Consider the following 21,665-nt stretch of genomic DNA (forward strand, 5'->3'; position numbering starts at 1 on the left):
AAAGTGCCTGTTATCGGCCTGGTGCAGTGGCTCATACCTGTAATCCCAGCACTTTGGGAGGCCAAGGTGGGAGGATCACAGGTTAGGAGCTCAAGACTAATCTGGCCAATATGGTGAAACCCATCTCAACTAAAAATACAAAACTTAGCAGGGCGTAGTGGCTGTGCCTGTAGTCCCAGCTACTCGGGAGGCTGAGGCAGAAGAACTGTTTGGACTCAGGTAGCGGAGGTTCCAGTGAGCCGAGATTGCGCCACTGCACTACAGCCTAGGGGACAGAGTGAGATTCCATTTCAAAAAAAGAGGGGGGAAAAAAAAAAAAGAAATCCCATCTCTACTAAAAATATAAAATTAGCTGAGCATAGTGGTGTATGCCTGTAATCCCAGCTAATCAGGAGGCTGAGGCAGGAGAATCACTTGAACCCAGGAGGCAGAAGTTGGCTGTGGTGAGCCAAGATCACACCACTGCCCTCCAGCCTGGGCAACAAGAGCAAAACTCCACCTAAAAAAAAAAGTCCGGGTGTGGTGGCTCACACATGTAATCCAAGCACTTTGGGAGGCCAGTGCGGGCAGATCACCTGAGGTCAGGAGTTCGAGACCGGCCTGACCAACATGGAGAAACCCGGTCTCTACAAAATATACAAAATTAGCTGGGTGTGGTGGTGCATGCCTGTACTCCCAGCTAACTCAGGAGGCTAAGGCAGGAGAATCGCTTGAACCTGAATCACGTGAACCCGGGAGGCGGAGGTTGTGGTGAGCTGAGATCATGCCATTGCACTCTAGCCCGGGAAACAAGAGCAAAGCTCCGTCTCAAAAAAAAAAAAAAAAAAAGAGTGCCTGTTATCATTGCTGTGATATACAGGAGGTTATAGCCAATGGTATAGAATAAGACATAAAAAGAGGCCTAAAAATTAGAATTGTAGAGACAAAAAATTTATTTGTAGGAAACATGCTATCTACAGAAAAACCCAAGAGAATCAATAAACCAGCAGGGCTAATACCTATTATCTATAAAAGCTAATGGAAGGGCTTAGCAAGGTTTGTTGGATACAAAATCAAGGAAACAAAATTACATGGTGTTCCAACGCATTAGCCAGAGCCAATCAAAAAAATATGTTTCTCATGATGATAGCAACACTATAAAGAATCTAGAAGAAAAATCTAACAAAAGATTTGCAAGACTTTTGTGGAAGGAACAACAAAATAATGTGCAGGTGCATAAAAGACTACTAAGAAGAGAGATACACTCAGATGACTCTAGAAGTTTCCACCCGTTTTAGTAGCCTATCAAAAAGCTGGCTCAGGCTGGGCACAGTGGGTCATGCCTGTGATCCCAGCACTTTGGGAGGCTGAGGCGGGTGGATCACCTCAGGTCGGGAGTTCAAGACCAGCCTGACCAACATGGAGAAACCCCATCTCTACTAAAAATACAAAATTAGATGGGTGTGGTGGTACATGCCTGTAATCCCAGCTACTTGGGAGGCTGAGGTAGGAGAATCGCTTAAACCTAGGAGGCAGAGGCTGGTGAGCTGAGATCACGCCATGGCACTCCAGCCTGGGCAGCAAAGGCAAAACTCCATCTCAAAAAAATTAAATAAATAATAAAATAAAAGCTGGCTAACAGGTCTGAGTTTGTTTAATGCAAGAAAAGGGTGGTCAGTCACAGACTACAGAAGACTTTCCTCCTAATAAAGCCATTTGATCAACCTTAAAGCTCCAATTACTACATAGGAGCCCTTTCCACAGTACATAGTTCTTGTTGGTCTTGCTAATGCACACATCTATATGGGGATAACAGACCTTAGGGAATTGTGTGTGCTTTAATACTTCTTTTTCTCCACTAAATCTTATTTCACATTTATACCAAATGACATACATGTGTGCATTCAGATGTGTCACTTGACAAAGACCTACATAAATATCCTTCTATGGGAAGACCAATATAATGATGTCAATTTTCCACAAATAAATTCAGTGTAGCACAATAAACAAAACTCCAAAAATAATGTTTCCCCCATGGAACTTGAAAAACGGATTCTAAAATTTTTATGGAAGCACTGTATGATAGCAGCCTTTGGCTATTTTGAAAAATATGGAGGGTAAGACTGGTGTTACCAGGAAACAAGACTTATAGAGAAATGGTACTAGCACAGAGACAGAAAGACCAACGGGACAGAATAGAGGGCTCAGAAACAGAGGCAAAGGTATTTATTTACACAGCATATGGTTCACGCTGGCGTTATCATTTAGTGGGGGACAGAATGGACTATATAATAAATATTGCCAGGGTCAAGTGGACATCCTTTTGGAAAAGGTCAACTAATCCAAAAGAAAATGGGCAAAAGATTCATGAATAGGTAGTTCACTATAGGGAATTTAGAATATCTAATAAGCACATACAATAAATGACCTTATTAGTAATCAAAGAAACGCAATGAAAAATCAGGCCTGGTACAATGGCTTATGTCTGTAATCCCGGCACTCCAGGAGGCCAAGGTGGGAGGATTGCTTGAGGCCAGGAGTTCGAGACCAGCGTGTGCAAATAGCAAGACCTCATTTCTACAAAAAATAAAAAAAATTAGCTGGGTGCGGTGGCGCATGTCTGTATCCCAGCTACCAGGAAGCTGAGGTGAAAGGACTGCCTGAGTCCAGAAGTTTGAGGCAACAATAAGATAGGAATGCAGTATTGTACTCCAACCTGGGCTACAGAGCAAGACCTTGTCTCAAAAAAATACATATATACATATGAAAAATCAGTGAGACTGCAAAAAAATTAGGTCTAGTAATATAAAGAGTTGGCAATCATGTACATGCAGCAACAAACACTCCCATATTCTACATGTGGCACAATATAAATATTTTAGAGTAAAGCTAAAGATGAGCATATTCTATCATGTAACTATTTATATTCACATATGTACAAGATATTTTCACTGCAGCAATGTTTATAATAGCAAAAAACTAGAACCAACTCAAATACAAGAGAGAAAAAATGGCAAGCTGGTATATCTGTATAACAAAATACCACATTAATATGTCAAAACAAAAAGCTAGCGCTATATTTATCAAGATGAATATATCTCAAAAACATAATATTGATGAAAAAGCAAGTTTCAGGATACATACAACTTTAAAATGTCAACAATCTACTGAAAAAGATTTTCTTTTTAAAAAAGGAAACAAGACTTCATTTCAGCAGTTTGCAAACAAGGAAGACGTACCTTGGTATAAAATAAGGCACCTTCTGAGAAAACAAAGAAAAGGGTTGGTCATTTACAGAGAAAGTTCACAGCCAGGTTCCTATTCTGGTCCACTACGCAAATGAAGGGTGCAAACTTGTTCAGTTCTGATTGGTTGATGCAGTTCACACTCTATTTATTAGGTCCAAAAGGCCAAACGGTATTTTCCGTAGCTGTTGATTTGGGTGGTATAAACAGGAACAGACAGCTATGAAAGTCCTAAAGTTACTGGGTGTGTGGGTTTTCCAGGAATGCAGAGTACAAATGTCACCTCTACATGTCTGCAAATGGTTGCTTGGCTCTATTTTGAATTTAGGCCGTTAGCCACTTAGGATCTGTCTTAAAGGACTCGTTCTTTCGGCGTTCACAAAAACATGCAATCAATGTTCTAGATTGTTCATGGATATACACCCACAGCAAAAATATTAAAATGTGCATGGGCACAATAAACACTAAATTCAGGATAATGGTTACTTCTGAAAAGGCACAAAGGGCAGAGAATAGTATTAAAGTAAGCCTATAAGGTGGTTTGTCTATGTCTATAATTTTTTTGTTTACAAAAATCTGATGCGTATATAAGACAATTCAACAAAACTGAGTAATAGGCACATAGATATTATATTATTCCCCATACTTCACTATATATTTGAAGTAGAAAGGAAAAGAGGGAGGGAGACAGGGAAAGAGAAGATACTGAAGGAGAAGGATACTAAGTAAGTTTGCTAGCTCCTTCTAGAAATAAATATACTAAAGCTGTCCTTACTTTTGTAACTGGGGTGGCCTTAAGTCTGCCTCTTAAAATCCCTGTACCCTAGAAGAAAGCCAGTCAATGAATATACAACACGGGTAGTCACTTACCATTTAGAAAAGAATCCTAGAGCTATATAACTGCAAAGTTCTTTTAACAATTTAGTCCTTATTCACAAGTATCAATAAACAAGAATCAGAAAGACACTATGAATATCCAACAGGAGGAAAGAAAAAGGTCCCAATGAACAAACAGAATAAATGGGCAAGGAGAAAACTGAAATTATTAAGAAAACATTTGAGGAGAAGGGATAAATAACAGAAGTAGTGTTGATAAAGATCATAGTAGAGATATATAATACAAAGAAACATCCCAGAAGGTAGACAGGTTAAAAAAGAGGGGGGGAGGAGGTAGGCTGAGGGGGGAGGGAGAGAGAAATAGGTGATACAAGTAAAAAGTTGAAGAGATATAAAGAAAAGAATACACTTGGGAAGTTCAAAATACATTTAATAAGAGTTCTAAATGAGAAAATAGAAGAAATAAAGACAATGCTAAAAATATTTGGAGTTAAAAACACCAATGTTCTGAGTAAAAGGGCTCAGTGAGGCTAAGGAGGATGAAAGACTCGTATTTACATAAATCCTAGTTTACATAATTAAATTTCAGAAATTCAAAACTGAAAACTCTAAAAGCTTCCTATAAGGTAACTAGAATTAATTTGGCATCAGACTTTTCATCAGCAACATTAAAAAACAATGGAGACAGAAAAGAGATTACCTGTTGCCTTAAGGCTGGGGGATGGGCGAATTGGTGGGAATGGAGGATGACTGCTAATGAGTGATAAAAATGTCCTACAACAGACTGGGGTGATGGCTATACAACTCTATGAATATATTAAACACCACTAAATTGCACATAGTATGGTATATGAATTATGCCTCAATAAAACTGTTATTTTTTTTTAAAAGATAGTGGAATACTGTCTTCATTGTCTGGGCAAAAATGACTCTGAATCTGGAATTTTACATTCAGGCAAACTACCAGTCAAGTATGAGGGCAAATGAAAACTTTTTTGGACATGTTAAGTTCTCAAATAATTTAACTCAATAGAAATCATTTATCTGAAAACATTCCTATTTTTTGACCTAGGAATTCCACTTCTAGGAATTTTACCAATCTCTCACAAAATTGGAAAAATGAGTGGGTCCTGGTCCCAGCATTTACAGAGATAAAACAAATGATTCACCAGGTTAAAAAAAAAATTAACTGATTTTTTAAGGCACCATTTTTTACGTATAACAAACACAAAACTGACATGAATAAATTGGTCCAAAGCCAAGAAAAAATAATAGGAAATATACCCCACAAAAAGCCATGTTTCTAGCTAGAAAGTTAAAGATAGTCATTGTGGCTATACGGTAAGCAAGGGGAGAGTAGAAACAGGATGGATATCAGAAAGGTTAGGCAAGGTGCCAGGTTATGAAGGGTCCTGAAAGCCATGGTAGTTTGAATTCTATTCTAAGAGCAATGAGAATCTAAAGTTTCAAAAACAGGTACTTGTGACATAATCTGATTTATATTTTAATTACTAACAATTAACATCTGATATGGTTTGGATCTGTGTCCTGACCCAATCTCATGTCAAGTTGTAATCCCCAATGTTGGAGGTGGGGCCTGGTGGGAGGTGACTAGATCATGGGGGTGGATCCTTCATGAGTAATTTAGCACTATCCTCCTGATGCCGTCCTTGTGATGAGTGAGTTCTGAAAAGATCTGATTATTAAAAGTGTGTAGCATCTCCCCTACCCCTTGCTTCTGCCATGTAAGATGTGCTTGCTCTCGCTTTGCTTTCTGCTATGATTACAAGTTTCCTGAGGCCTACTCAGAAGCTGAGCAGATGCCAGCATCATGCTTTCTGTATCGCCTGCAGAATCACCTGCCAATTCAACCTCTTTTCTTTATAAATTACCCAGTCTCAGTTACTCCTTTATAACAATAAGAGAACAGAAAATATACTATCCCATTTTATAGATGAGCATATTGTGGCACAGGTGTTAAGTATACTGCTCAAGACCACTCAGCTGGTAAATGATGAAGTCAGGATTTAATTCTAGACAATATAACTCTAGAGCAGTATATATTATAGTACCTCTAAATATCCCTGTAGTGGAGAATGGATTATGGTGGGCCAAGAATGAATGTAGTGAGTAAGATTAGTTGAGACTATGGTTTTGTTAAGCAAGAGATCATTGCTTGGACCAAGGTGAAAACAGTGGAGGTAGGGCTACTGGATTAGACATGGAGGAGGAGTGAGAGAGAAAACTAAGAATTAAGGCTGATTCTGAAATTCTGATGTGTGTAACAGGGGTGGACAGTGATGCCATGAGGGAAAGAAATGAAATATTACATCATCAACAGGAGAGACTGATTAAATGATCAAGAAGGCAGCTGGTTATGCAAGTTTGGAACCCAGGAGGAGAGATGAAGCTGAAGACCTATTTGGGAGTCACTACTGGGAGGCAATACAAGGGAGTGCAGGCTAAGAAGGTTCAGCCCTGGGGGCCATAAACATTTACAAGAGAAACAAAAAATGGCTGAAAATAAAGAAACAGACACCGAGGTAGGAGGAAAAAATACTTAGTGAAGAAAATTTATTAGATAAGAATAGGAACATATAACAGTGGTAGAAGGCATTAGGAACGGTAGGATTCGTATATCTGTACATATATGGTCATTCATATTTACACACATTTGCAGATGTAATTGGAGCTGGGAGATAATAAAGCATGTTTGTGGTTGAAGGGAAAATTCTATAGAGGGGAGAAAAATGATATGGAAAAGTGAGATGCAGAAAATATAAAATCTGAGTCACAAGTAGAGAAATCAGATTGTCAGGAGTGGTCTTTGATAACAACTGAAAGGAAGACAGAACGAGGGGAGCAATGCAGATAGGTCTATAGAATTGGTGGTGAAAAGATGACAACAGCTGCATTCAATTTCTCAGTAAAGTCTGAGGTTAACTCCACAGATAGGAGTGGGAGCTGTGGGAGGTTTGCAATGAGTGGAGGAAATGCATTCTTTTTTTTTTTTTCCCCGAGACACCGTCTCGCTTTGTTGTCCAGGCCAGAGTGCAATGGCGCTCTGCCTCAGTTTTCCAAGTAGCTGAGATTACTGACACATGCTACTACGCCCAGATAATTTTTGTATTTTTAGTAAAAAAGGGGTTTCATCATGTTGGCCAGCCTGGCCTTGAACTCATGGTCTCTAGTGATCCATTTGCCTCAGCCTCCCAAAGTACTAGGACTACACGGCGTGAGCCACTGGCTCAGCCAGGAAACGCATTCTTAATCAGGAAACTGAAGAAGCAACTGCACTGCCAGACATTGTTGATGCCCTGTTGAGAGTTTTGGTATAAATTTAAAGCACTACATTCAATTGCCTAAGTGTAGGCAGGTAGTTGGCATTTTGTCAGGCCCATGTAATAAAAGGAGAGAGGAAATAGAGAGTCGAAAGGATTAGTAATTTTTACTGTTATTTCATAATAGTATGTTAACCCTTAATTATGTGGATTGTGATGAAACAAACAGTTTCACTTGAGAATGGTAAAACTGTAATCTGGGGCCAGACAAGTGTCTACATAGATGGAAACTTTTTAAGGTTTAAGGAAAAGGTTGATGATTTAGGAGTTTGTTGATCATAGTTCTACAATCCTTTGGCCCGGTAGAAGGTGGGAAATAGAAACAGAGAAGTGATATTCACGAAATCAATAAGCAGAAACTATTCTAGCTTGGAGTTAAGCTTAGAAATCATCTAAAATAATCTAAAACTGAGTAAGAGGATCAAACATTTTTTTCTGGCTAATTAAGGACAGATTAAACCCTCAAGTTCCAGGGATGGCAGGGGAAGGGGTGGGGGGGAAACAGTACCATGAATGGCTGTCCATAATGTCACACTGTCCACAAAGTCAATCACTAAATTTACTTAACATTTACAAATTCAACAATTGCTCACAATTACTATTCAAATGGGTCTTCAGTAAAACAGATCAAATTTCTGTCACACAGAACTAAACTGAAGGGGGCTGTATCTGGAGTAGGATTTAAATTGAATGGAAATATGTGAAACAATAGATGCAGTACAGGTTCAGGACTTTTAATTGTAAATATTTTTATGCACTGTAACAATATACACATCGGTTTCCTGCCTTTTGGTACAACTCCCAGTCACAACTTTCTCTCACTGTAACCTGCTTTCCCAAGTTACTCTCAGTTCTCCAAAACCCTGGGATACCATTCCAGAGTACCACATCCTATCATTCCAAAATTAAACGTCTGTGGGAAACATTGTCACAAATAACCGAGGCATGACAGCCTGTTAGGACTGTGAGCTGTGTGAATTTGGAATCTACTGTACTTGATCACTGTTTTACACCTAGCACCTAAGTATACTATCTAGCATGAAGCAGGTAGTTTATAAGTGCTGGCTATATAAAATATTAAAAACTTGGCCAGGTGAGGTGGCTCAACCTGTAATCCCAGCACTTTGGGAGGCGGAGATGGGGTGGTTCACTTGAGGTCAGGAGTTCAAAACCTACCTGGCCAACATGGTAAAGCCCCGTCTCTACTAAAAATACAAAAAGTAGCCAGGTGTGGTGGCAGGCATCTGTAATTCCAGCTACTCAGGAAGTTGAGCCATGAGAATCGCTTGAACCTGGGAGATGGAGGTTTCTGTGAGCCAGAATCACCCCACTGCACTTGAGCCTGCATGGCAGAGCGAGATTCTGTCTCAAACAAAAAAAAAGAAAAAATAAATAACTGTTGTTCAGGTGGCAGGCAGGATATACACAGTAGCTGTCTGCACATGCACAACTTAATCGAGGCTATTCATGCTGTTGTCATTCAACTAAGTTATCTGCACTGTTGGTATTACAAATGTTGGGATTAACTGCCACTTTAAAATATCTTCAAAAGATTACAATATGATTATGCACTAAAACAAAATTCAAGTATAAATAATCAAGTTACTAAGTATATAAATAAAAAGAGAAATTGTGACTGTTAACACAAGGAGGTAACTTTCATTGAAACTTGGTATATTTGATAGATCCCATTTAAATAGGGCCAACCAAAAAAGAAAGAAAGAAAGAGGATAAAAGAGGGCAAGGAGGAAAGGAAGGAAAGAGCATTCACCATTGCATGTAAATCACATCTGAGCATGGAAAGCAGTGGTGAACATCTGAATGGAGAGAAAAGAGAAATAATCAAAGGCTTTTTTTCTTGTCATGAAAGTATAGGAGAAAATACCAGACGCAGAGAACTTAGATGACATTCCCAACAGGAATCACAAACCTGTCACAAAGGAAACTTATGATAGTGATGAAGAACTTCAACTATTCTGACATCTGTTGAAAGTCTTAACTCTGCTTATTTTTATGAAAAAAATGAAGTTAATAATTCTTAACATGTAAGATACACATACTTTAGACTGACTTTTAAAAGAGAAACTCAAAAATAGAAACAGATTTCAAAAGTAAGTTTAAAACATTTCAAAATTATATGCTAAAATTTGAAAGGAAAAACACCAATTCCATACTTACTCATTAATATTAGACTATTTATAATAGTTATTTTCTTTTCATAGCAGGAAAATGCCCTACCTGCAGCATAACAAAGGGCATTCAGGTTCCAGGTAATCTTAGCATTAGAAGTCTTTGCAGGTAGCTCTCTTTACTTCCAAGTCTCTAGTGATATCCTCTTAGGTTAACTACGAAAAAAAAGCCTTATCTATCTTCCAACTAGTCTGCTGCCAGTTTTTGGTTTCCTGAACAGAGCTAAAGCAAAAGAGAGAGGAAATAGAACCATAAAAGGATTTCTAAGCTTCACTGTGAACCTATATGACTATCATTCCCTAGTCAGTAATTCTGGCTCACTTTAAGTATTTTTTTTTCCTTTTACTTGTCCTAACAAGAGACATTACAAATCAAAATCGCTGCCTTTTATTTCTCACTAAAAACAAACAAAAACTGTTAACACATTTTGTTTAGATGCAAATCACATGTTCAAGAAAAACTCAGTCTTTACTCCCAGATATTTGTATCTGGTCTAAACCTGGTGGAAAAGGGTAATCAGCGTACAGGGATTTCTGTCTGGACACTATGGCCAGAGACAGAATTACTCATAGTAAATTCTGGCCACCACAGGGACACAGGTTATACACATATACATATTAAGAAGTACACATATTCTCTAAAGCGAGGACTGCTGCGTTCACTTAGAAGTAGAAATTCATGGATTTTTATATTCAATATTCACTTTCTCCAGAAGAAACTCACTTAAGAATTGAGAAAACCTACTCTAACTTCCAATATTGATAATTTTTAACCTTCATTAACCTTTAGACACCTAAGAAAAACCAAGAGCACAAAAAACAGACACACAATTGAACGAGGAGATGAGCTAAGGCATCAGAATTTTTTTAAAGCCAAAAAGTATAAGGATTTTTAAATTGTAGAGCTGTGCTGTCCAATCTAGTAGTCATTAGATGTGTATAGTTATTTAATTTTATATACATTAACATTAAATACAATATAAAATTTAGTTCCTTGGTCTCAGGCTACATTCCCAGCCATATGCAGCTACTGGCTAATATACTGAACAGCACAGAAAATTATATTGTATATAGTGCTATTACGAGGAGCTGCACTCATTAAACAACAATAATAAATTGCACAGAGGGTGGGCACAGTGGCTCACGCCTGTAATCCTAGCACTTTGGGAGGCCGAGGCAGGTGGATCACTTGAGGTCAGGAGTTTGAGACTAGCCTGACCAACATGGTGAAACCCTGTCTCTACTAAAAATACAAAATCAGCCGGTCGTGGTAGTGCATGCCTATAATCCCAATTACTCGGGATGCTGAGGCAGGAGAGATGTTTGTTTTGGATGCTCCAGTGGCTTTATTAACTCCCTCTTTCCATTGTGGCAGGACCTCATTAACTGGAGAGCTGGAAGAGAGGCCAAGAAGCCGTGGTCTCAGTATGGGTCATTAAAGGGGTACAGGGGATGCCCTGCATCCCTGGGGAATCTCTTTCCATCCACCATAAGCATAGGCACAATATATTGCCAATTTTTGTTCAGGGCATTTAGCTGCTTCATCTCTTCCAGGCTAAAGGTGAAGTCAAACACCTTGATGTTCTGAAGGATTCAAGAAGGAGTGATACTTTTGGAGATGCAGATCACTTTCCACTGGACCTGCCACTTGAGCAAGATCTGAGCTGGAGATTGGCCATACTTTTTCGCCAATGCCAGGACTACTGCTTCCTCCAGCAGGACAGGCTCATCAGAATCTCATCATGCACAATCAGAGGAGCCCAGAGGGCTATAAGCAGTTACCTCCAGGCCACATGCTTGGCAGTTGGCAATTAGCTCATTCTGCGTCAAGTATGAGTAGCATTCCACCTGCAAGACAGCTGGATGCACAGAAGTCACACTGAGTACGTTGTCAATCTGCCAGCTGTTGAAGTTGGACAGGCCCAGCACTTGCACCGGCCCCTTAGCACCAGTGCCTTCAGAGTTTTCCAAGGCTCCTTGTAGTGGGTGGAGTCACAGCATATAGTCCCATCAGCATTCTTGGGGAAGGGGTTGTCTCCCTGCTCGAAGGCATAAGGCCAGTGCATCAGGTACAGGTCCAGATATTCGAGCTGGAGGTCAGCCAGAGTCTTCTGGAGGGCAGGCTCCACATCCTTAGGTGGTGCTTGGTGTTCCACAGCTTGGATGTCACAAACAGCTCCTCCCACGGCACTGCCTTGCCTGGTCCTACGTCCTCCTTCAGGGCTTCCCCAATCTCAGGCTCACTGCCATAGATAGCAGCACAGTCAATGTGGCAGTAGCCTACACTAAAGGTATACTTAACAGTTGCTTTTAGTTGACTGGGCTCACTCTTCCAGATACCCAGACCAATCAGGGGCATCTTCTGCCCAGTGTACAGAACACAGGAAGCCGCCATTGTCCCTTCGGCGTAAGCACAGAGCGTGAATAGTGTAGTGTGGCCTGGGCTCAGTTCTGCACCCTCAATTTACCAGGATATGTTTAATTTTGTATCTTTCCAGCACCCAGGCTGGAGTGCAGTGGTATAATTATGGCTCACTGCAGCCACCACCTCCTGGGATCAAATGATTCTTCCTCCTTGGCCTCCTAAATAGCTGGGACTACAGGTGCATGCCACCATACCCATTTTTTTTTTTTTTTAGTAGAGATGAGGTCTCACTATGTTGACCAGGTTGGTCTCAAACTCCTGAGCTCAAGCAATCCTCCTGCCTCAACCTCCCAAAGTGCTGGGCTTACAGGCATAAGCCACCATGTCCAGATCTTATTCATTCTTTGTTAAAAAAGGAACTTTGATTCCGAAGACTCTTATTTGCCTTTTGACTCAGGAGAAATTCTTAAATTTTTGTTATTTCTTCTTTTTTGTATTCTCATAAAATTTCTATTAGATGTATGTAGGATCATTTAATCTGTATTCTGTGATATTAACTTTACTCTCACAATTTTAGCTTTCATTTTACTTCATACTTTTTATTTCTTTTTTACTTTTTCGTCAAAGTACGATTTGGAATTTAGCTTTGTCCATTTTGCTAGTTAACTCTTCTTTTAGGTTTATTTCAACAAAGATTTAAAATTTCAACCTTGTTCTGTGCTATTTATTTATCTATTTACTTAAGATGGCGTTTTGCTCTTGTTGCCCAGGCTGGAGTGCAATGGTGCGATCTTGGCTCACTGCAACCTCTGCCTCCCAGGTTCAAGTGATTCTCCTGCCTGAGCCTTCCAAGTAGCTGGGACTACAGGTGTGTACCACCATGACTGGCTAATTATGTATTTTTGGTAGAGACGGGGTTTCACCATGCTGGTCAGGCTAGTCTTGAACTCCTGATCTCAAGTGATCCACCTGCCTCAGCCTCCAAAAGTGCTGGGATTACAGGAATGAGCCACCACACCTGGCCTCTTTGCAATTTATTATTTTTGTTTTGTTTAATGCGTGCAGCTTCTCTAGAATAGCATTATATGCAATATAATTTTCTGTGTTGTCCAGTATATTAGCTAGTAGCTGCAAGTAGCTGGGAATGCAACCTATCCCAGATCGGGATAGAGGACAAGGAATCGAATCAACACCAAACCATCAGTGATTTTACTTTTTAAAAGAAATTCTAGTGTCTCCCAGCCAACCCAGAAGGGGGCACTAGGGTACAGAGAGCTCTGGGGGAAGCCCGCCAGTTCTAGCTCAAAGAAAAAAGTAACATTCAAAGATGGTGTCTCAGTTTTAACCCCTCACTTTTCTCATCCCAACCCTCAAGTAACCCCATGGTGGTAGCAGGAACAGAAGAATCTTCACAAGAGCCAATATGCTGAGAAAGCGGGAAAAGAACTAGGGTCTCCAACTGATGGATCTGTGGGGATTGAAATAAAACGAACAGAACCTAGGTGATATGGTTTGAAGTTATGTTTCCAGCCAAATTTCATGTTCAGTTGTAATCCCCGATGTTGGAGGTGGAGCCTGGTGGAAGATAATTGGATCATGGAAGCAATTTCTCATGGTTTACCACCTTGCCCTTTAGTGCTGTCATTGTGATAGTGAGTGGGTTCTTATGAGATCTGGTTATTTTAAAGTATGTGGTCCCCTCCCCATCTCTTGCTCCTGCTCCAGCCATGTAAGATATGCCTACTTCCCCTTTGCCTTTCACCATGATTTTAAGTTTCCTGAGGCCTACCCAGAAGCAGAATCTGCTATGTTTCCTGTACAGCCTGCAGAATCATGAACCGATTAAACCTCTTTTCTTTATAAATTACCTAGTCTCAGGCATTTCTTTATAGCAATTCAAGAATGGAGTAATACATCAGGGATCTATGGGACGGTAACAAAAAGATCTAGCATCTGGTCAGTGAACTTCTAAAAGCAAAGAAGAAGAGGATGATTAAAAATATCTGAAGAAATAATGTCAAAAACCTTCCCAAATCTGACAAAGGACATAAAACTACAGGTTCAAGGTCAGTGAATCCCAAAATGAATAAACACATAGAATTCCACACTCTCACACATCATAAAGTGTTGCAAATGAAACACAAAGAAATTATTATTATTATATTATTATTATTATTATTATTTTGAGACAGAGTCTTGCTCTGTTGCCAGTCAGGCTGGAGTGCAATCGGGCGTCATCTCAGCTCACTACAACTTCTGCCTCTGGGCTCAAACGACTTTCCTGCCTCAGCCTCCCTAGTAGCTGGGATTACAGGGGCCCACCACCACGCCTGGCTACATTTTGTATTTTTAGTAGAGACAGGGTTTCATCATGTTGGCCAGGCTGATCTCAAACTTCTGACCTCAGGCGATCCACCTGTCTCAGCCTCCCAAAGCGCTGGGATTACAGGCATGAGCCACTGCGCTCGGCCTAGAAATTATCTTGAAAACAGAGAAAAACAATCCATAAAATATAGGGGGGAACACCACTTCAAATGAAAACAGGTTTTTCAGCAGAAACCATGAAGGCCAGAAGGAAGTTACACAACATTTTGAAGCGCTGAAAGAAAGAAAACTATCAAGCTAGAATTCTATATCCAGTTAAAACATAGTATCTTTCAGAATGATCATAAAACCAAAGATATTTTCAGATAAATGGGAACTAAGAGAATTTGCTACCAGCAAATTTAGAACAACAGACCTGTTCTAAAAGAATTGCTAAAAGAAATTCCTCACACAGAAAAGTGATACCAGAAGGAAACTTGGAAGAGCAGGTTGAAGAGTAATCAAAATGGTAAACATGCAGACAAAGATAATACATAAACCCTCTCCTCTGAGTTTCCTTAAATATGTTTAATAGTTCAAAGTAAAAACAAAAGCATTGTCTAATGAAGATTTCAATTAATGAAAATGTAATTTGTAGCCAACAATAAAAGAAAAGGGGAAGATAAGATAAAGAGACCTACGTAGTTTTAATATTTCTTTAAGTGGCCATAATCCACTTAAAGAAATAAATTTATTTTAAGCAGGTGGTGAAAATGTTAAATCTGTTTAATGTAATATCTGGAGTGATCATTAAAACTATATGGAGAATTAAGAATTTTTAAGCCACAACAGGTAACTTAAAACAGAATGACTAAAAATTGTTCAAATAGCCTAAAAGAATGCAGAAAAGACAGAGTAATGGAAAACAGAAGAAGCAAACAGAAAACAAATTATGAAACTGCTAAACCTAAATCTAAACATGCCAAAATTACATTAAGTGTAAATGGTCTATAGATATAAATAAAAAGACAAGATTGTTATAAGAGACTTTAAAAATGACGCAACTATATATAGTCTACAAGTAAGTCACTTCAAATATAATTCACATAATAGAAAGCATAACTAATGTATATGCACTTAATAATGGAGCTTCAAAGAATATGAAGTAAAAACTTACAGAACATTAAAAATAGGAAACAAATTCTTAATTATTAATTATTTGATGACTTCAGCACTCCTCTTTCAGTGATAAAACTAGTAGACTGACAGGGAAGAAATGAACATCATCAACCCACCTGATCCGATATTTACATAACACTCTACTTAACAGCTGAATACATATTCTTGTCAAATGCACCTGAAACACTCACCAAAACAGACCATATTCTGAGTCATAAGATAAACCTTCGCAAGTTCAAAAAAAAAAACACACACACACACAAAGTACTCTCTCTGACCATAACAGAATTAAACTAGAAATAGAAAGTTAAAAGGAAAATCTCCAAACACTTGGAAATTAAACAGCACATTTCTAAATAATCTTTGGGTCAAGTGGAAGCCCCAAACTACATACTAATATTTCTCATAATCATTTGCAAAATATTAGCATATGAAATCCAGCAATTTTAAAAGGCATAATATACATGATAATAAGGTTAATCCGAACAAGGCTAGTTCTACAGTCAACTGAATAAATATACAATATACTAAATCTGTGGGATGCAACTACAGTAGTGCTACAGTTAATTAATATTATTAAACTTATACAATTATTTTATTTTTCAGTTTTTTTTAAGACATGTGGTCTTGCATGTTGCGCAGTCTTGTTTCAAACTCCTAAGCTCAAGTGATGCTACCACCTCAGCCTCCCAAATAGCTGGAATTACAGGCATGTGCCACCAAGCCCAGCTCTTAAATTGATACCATTATATCAGCAAGGAAAACAGTTTCAAGTCTATCTTAAGAAACTTGAAGAACAACAAATAAACCCAAGGAAAGCAACACAAAAATAATAAAAAGCAGAAATCCATGACATTGAAAACAGAAAAAAAAATGATGAAAACAAAAGCTGGTTGGTTGAAAAGACCAATAAAATTTATAAATCTCTAGCAAGACTGACAAAAAGGGAAGACAGAAATTACCAATACTAATAATTAAAACAAAACTACAGACTCCCCTACACACAGACATATAAAGGTTAATAAGGATACTATGAAAAACTCTACATAAATTCAAAATGTTAGGAAAAAAGAACCAATTCCTAAAACACCAAAGAAAAACAAAGCTCTCACAAGATAAAACAAATAATCTGAATGAACTTATAACTATTAAGAAAATTAAACTCATAGTTGAAAACCTTTCTAAAAATAAATCTCTTGTGGCAAACTCTATCAAATATTTAAAGAAGATAAGAGACCACCTCTACAAAATGTCTTCCATGAAACAGAATGGAGTAAATAATTTTCAACTCATTTTATGATGCCAACATCACCTTCACATTAATAGGAAAGATTGTACAAAAAAAGAAAATTATAAACCAATTTCTCATGAATATAGATACAAGGTCAAAAAAGAAATCACAAGAGAAATTAGAAAATACTTTTAGACAAATGAAAACAAAAAAACACACATACCAAAACTTATGGAATACAGCAAAAGCAACATTCAGAGGACAATTCATAGCTATAAATGTCTACTCCTACCTCACACCATATTTTAAAAACCTTCATAATGAATAAATGACATAGGGGCTAAAATAACAAAACTCTTCAAAGAAAATATAAGGGTTAATATATATATATATTTTTTTTAACTGTACTTTAAGTTCTGGGGTACATGTGCAGATCTTGCAGGATTGTTGCATAGGTACACACATGCCATGGTGGTTTGCTGTCTCCATCCTCCCATCACCTACATCAGGCATTTCTCCCAATGTTATCCCTCCCCAACCCCGCTGTCCCTCCTCCAGTCCCCCACCCCCCAACAGACCCCAGCTTGTGATGTTCCCCTCCCTGTGCCCTTATCATTCAACACCCACCTATGAGTGGGAACATGTAGTGTTTGGCTTTCTGTTCTTGAGTCAGTTTGTTGAGAATGATGGTTTCCAGATTCATCCATGTCCCTACAAAGGACACGAACTCATCCTTTTTTATGGCTGCATAGTATTCCATGGTGTATATGTGCCACATTTTCTTTGTCCAGTTTATCATTGGTGGACATTTGGGATGGTTCCAGGTCTTTGCTATTGTAAACAGTACCACAATGAACATACGTGTGCATGTGTCTTTATAACAGAATGATTTATAATCCTTTGGGTATATACCCAGTAATGGGATTGCTGGGTCAAATGGAATTTCCATTTCTAGATCCTTGAGGAATCGCCACACTGTCTTCCACAATGGTTGAACTAATTTACACTCCCACCAACAGTGTAAAAGTGTTCCTGTTTCTCCACATCCTCTCTAGCATCTGCTGTCTCCAGGTTTTTAAATGACCGCCATTCTAACTGGCATGAGATGGCATCTCAATCTAGTTCTGATTTGCATTTCTCTAATGACCAGTGGTGATAAGCATTTTTTTTATATGTTTGTTGGCCTCATAAATGTCTTCTTCTGTAAAGTGTCTGTTCACATTCTTTGCCCACTTTTGAATGGGTTTCTTTTTTTCTTGAAAATCTGCTTTAATTCTTGGTAGATTCTGGATAGTACTGGAAGTTCTAGCCAGAGCAATCAGGCAAGAAAAAGAAATAAAGGGTATTCAGTTAGGAAATGAGGAAGTCAAATTGTCTCTATTTGCAGATGACATGACTGTATATTTAGAAGACTCCATCGTCTCAGCCCAAAATCTCCTTAAGATGATAAGCAACTTCAGCAAAGTCTCAGGATACAAAAATAAATGTGCAGAAATCACAAGCATTCCTATACACCAATAACAGACAAACAGCCAAATCATGAGCGAATTCCCTTTCACAATTGCTACAAAGAGAATAAAATACCTAGGAATACAACTAACAATGGATGTGAAGGACCTCTTCAAGGAGAACTACAAACCATTGCTCAACGAAATAAGCGGACACAAACAGATGGAAAAACATTCCATGCTCATGGTTAAGAAGAATCAATATTGTGAAAATGACGATACTGCCCCAAGTAATTTATAGATTCAAAGCTATTCCCATCAAGCTACCATTGACCACCTTCACAGAACTGGAAAAAGACACTTTAAACTTCATGTGGAACCAAAAGAGTGCCTTCACAGCCAAGACAATCCTAAGCAAAAAGAACAAAGCTGGAGGCATCATGCTACCTGACTTCAAACTATACTACAAGGTTACAGTAATCAAAATCGCATGGTACTGTTACCAAAACAGAGATATAGACCAATGGAACAAAACAAAGGCCTCAGAAATAATGCCACACATCTATGATCATCTGCTCTTCAACAAACCTGACAAAAACAAGCAATGGGGAAAGGATTCCCTGTTTAACAAATGGTGTTGGGAAAACTGGCTAGCCACGTGCAGAAAGCTGAAACTGGACCCCTTCCTTACACCTTACACCAAAATCAACTTCAGATGGATTAAAGATTTAAAAATAAGACCTAACACCATAAAAACCCTAGAAGAAAACCTAGGCAATACCATTCAGGACATAGGCATAGGCAAGCACTTCATGACTAAAACACCAAAAGCATTGGCAACAAAAGCCAAAATAGACAAATGGGATCTAATAAAAGGAGTTTCTGCACTGCAAAAGAAACAATCGTTAGAGTGAACCGGCAATCAAAAGAATCAGAAAAAAATTTGCAATCTTGCCATCTGACAAAGGGTAAATCTTAATGACCTTGGATTTAGCAATGGATTCTTACGTCTATGACACCAAAAGTATGAGCAACAAAAAAAACTGACAAATCATACTTTAACAAAATTAAAACCTTTTGTGCAATGAACATTCTCAAGAAAGTAAAAAAAACAAATTACAGAATGCAAGAAAATAGCTGCAAGTCAGGAATTTTATTAGGTCTAGTATCCAGAATACATAAAGGTTATCATGGAGGTAAACAGTAGAGTAGTAGTTACCAGGGTCTGGGAAGGAATGGAGGGAGAAGGCGATAAAGGGAAGTTGGTTAATGGGGACAAACATACAACTGGATAGAAGGAATAAGTTCTAGTATTTGATAGTATAGTAGGGAAATTATAGTTAACAATATATTGTATATTTCAAAATAGCTAGAACTGTATCGTTCCCAATACAAAGATAAATGTTTAAAGTGATGGGTATCCCAATCACCCTGATTTCATCATTATATACTGTATACCTATATCAAAATATCAGAGGTACCCAAGAAATATGTATAATCATTATGTATCAATTTTTTTTTCTTTGAGATGGAGGCTTGCTCTGTTGCCCAGGCTGGAGCGCAGTGGCATAATCTTGGCTCACTGCAACCTCCGCCTCCTGGGTTAGAGCAATTCTCCTGCCTCAGCCTCGTGAGTAGCTGGAATTACAGGCATGCACCACCACACCCAGATAATTTTTTCGTATTTTTAGTAGAGATGGAGTTTTACCATGTTGGTCAGGCTAGTCTCGAACTCCTGACCTCAAGTAATCCACCCTCCCTGGCTTCCCAAAGAGCTGGGATTACAGGTGTGAGCCACCATGCCTGGCCACAATTTAAAAATTAACAAAAAAAAAATAGTGTAGACTATAATGTAGTCTAGTAATATCCAATAGCATGTCTTTTTTTTTTTTTAAAAAAAGTACATTTCTTAATTTTAAAATATTGTTAAAAACCACTAAAAATTACTTTTTTTTTTTTTTTTTGAGACAGAGTCTCACTTTGTCACCCAGGCTGGAGTACAGTGGCACGATCTCGGCTCACTGCAGCCTCCACCTCCTGAGTTCAAGTGATTCTCCTGCCTTAGTCTCCCAAGTAGCTGTGATTACAGGCAAGTGTCACCATGCTTGGCTAATTTTTCTATTTTTTGTAGAGACGGGGTTTCACCATGTTGGCCAGGCTGGTCTCGAACTCCTGTCCTCAGGTGAGCCACCCAACCTCAGCCCCCCAAAGTGCTGGGATTACAGACACTCCCACTGGGCCCGGCCAAAACCCACTAACAATTAACATGGGCCTTCAATGAGTTATCATCTTTGTGTTGGTGGAGGGTCTTGCCTCAGTGTTGATGGTTGCTGCCTGATCAAGTCAGGACTTACTAAAAGTTAGGGTGGCTATGACGATTTCTCTCTCTTTTTTTTTTTTTCTTTTTCTTTTTGAGATGGAGTCTCACTCTATTGCCCAGGCTGTGAGTGCCGTGGCACAATCTTGGCTCAATGTAGCCTCCGCCTCCCAGGTTCAAGCAACTCTCCTGCCTCAGTCTCCCTAGTAGCTGGGATTACAGGCAACCACCACCACGTCTGGCTAATTTTTGTATTTTTAGTAGAGCAGGGGTTTCACCATGTTGGCTAGGCTGGTCTCCATCTCCTAACCTCAGGTCCGCCCACCTCGGCCTCCCAAAGTGCTGGGATTACAGGGGAGAGGTACTGCGCCTGGTCAGCAATTTCTTAAACAAGACAACCATGAAGTTTGCTGCACTGATTGACTTCTTTTCACAAAATATTTCTCTGTACCAGGCAGTACGGTCTGATAGCATTTGAACCACAGAACTATTTCCAAACCTGAAGTCAATCCTCTCCAATCTGCCAGTGCTTCATCAACTAATTGTATATAAAATTCTAAATCTTTTGCTGTCATTTTATCTGTGTTCATAGCATCTTCAGCAGGAGTTGACTCCATCTCAAAAAACCACTTTCTTTGCTCATCTGTAAGAAGCAACTTCTCATGTGTTCAAGGGTTATCATGACATTGCTATTGGCCTGTTTTGCTTTCTTATCATTAGTGTATTCACTGGAGGAGCACTTGTAGATCCTTTATGTCATGGACAGGAATTCAGCCACATCTCTAGGTTCCACTTCTAATTCTAGTTATTTTGCTATTTCTATCACACCTGCAGTTCCTTCCTCCATTGAAGTTCTAAACCCCTCAAAGTCATCCATGAGCATTAAAATCAACTTCTTCCAAACTCCTGTTAATGGTGGTGCCATTTTGACTTCTCATGAATCACAAATATTCTTAATGGCATCTGGAAAGGTGAATTATTTGCAGAAGATTTTCAATTAATGTTGCTCAGATCTATCACAGGAGTAACTATCTATGGCAGCTATAGACTAATGAAAGATACTTAAGTAAGAACTGAAAGTCAAAATTACTCCTTTATCCACGGGCTGCAGAAAGAATGCTGTATTAATGGTTGAGAAAACTTTACTGAGGCAAGAGGATCACGTGAGACCAGGAGTTTGTGAGACTAGCCTGGGAAACATAGTGAGACCCTGTCTCTCTTTAAAAAAAA

The 21,665-nt window shown here is 38.8% G+C and overlaps 1 protein-coding gene and 1 pseudogene across 8 annotated transcripts in view; both read right to left on the minus strand.

Moving 5' to 3' along the window:
• Nucleotides 1-21,665, minus strand: part of BRAF (B-Raf proto-oncogene, serine/threonine kinase) — a 203,603-nt gene that overhangs the window by 136,798 nt on the left and 45,140 nt on the right. Inside the window, exon 1 of one of the 7 annotated variants that reach the window (XM_037728264.1) lies at nt 9,641-10,487. The exons of 4 other annotated variants lie outside the window; for them this stretch is intronic. In XM_037728264.1, coding sequence (XP_037584192.1) covers nt 9,641-9,661 — 21 coding nt within the window. In that variant the 5' untranslated portion in view covers nt 9,662-10,487. Of the gene's footprint in view, nt 1-4,094; nt 4,180-7,910; nt 7,915-9,640; nt 10,488-21,665 lie in introns of those variants that run through there. 2 more of the 7 variants (XM_037728265.1, XM_017499758.2) reach the window with 2 other exon arrangements.
• LOC108283420 lies at nt 10,923-12,137 on the minus strand (annotated as a pseudogene). Its single transcript, XR_001816832.2, has one exon. The product of XR_001816832.2 is annotated as an aldo-keto reductase family 1 member A1-like (transcript).

The sequence above is a fragment of the Cebus imitator genome, unplaced genomic scaffold (genome assembly GCF_001604975.1).
Source record: "Cebus imitator isolate Cc_AM_T3 unplaced genomic scaffold, Cebus_imitator-1.0 Scaffold260, whole genome shotgun sequence".
Lineage (NCBI taxonomy): Eukaryota > Metazoa > Chordata > Mammalia > Primates > Cebidae > Cebus > Cebus imitator.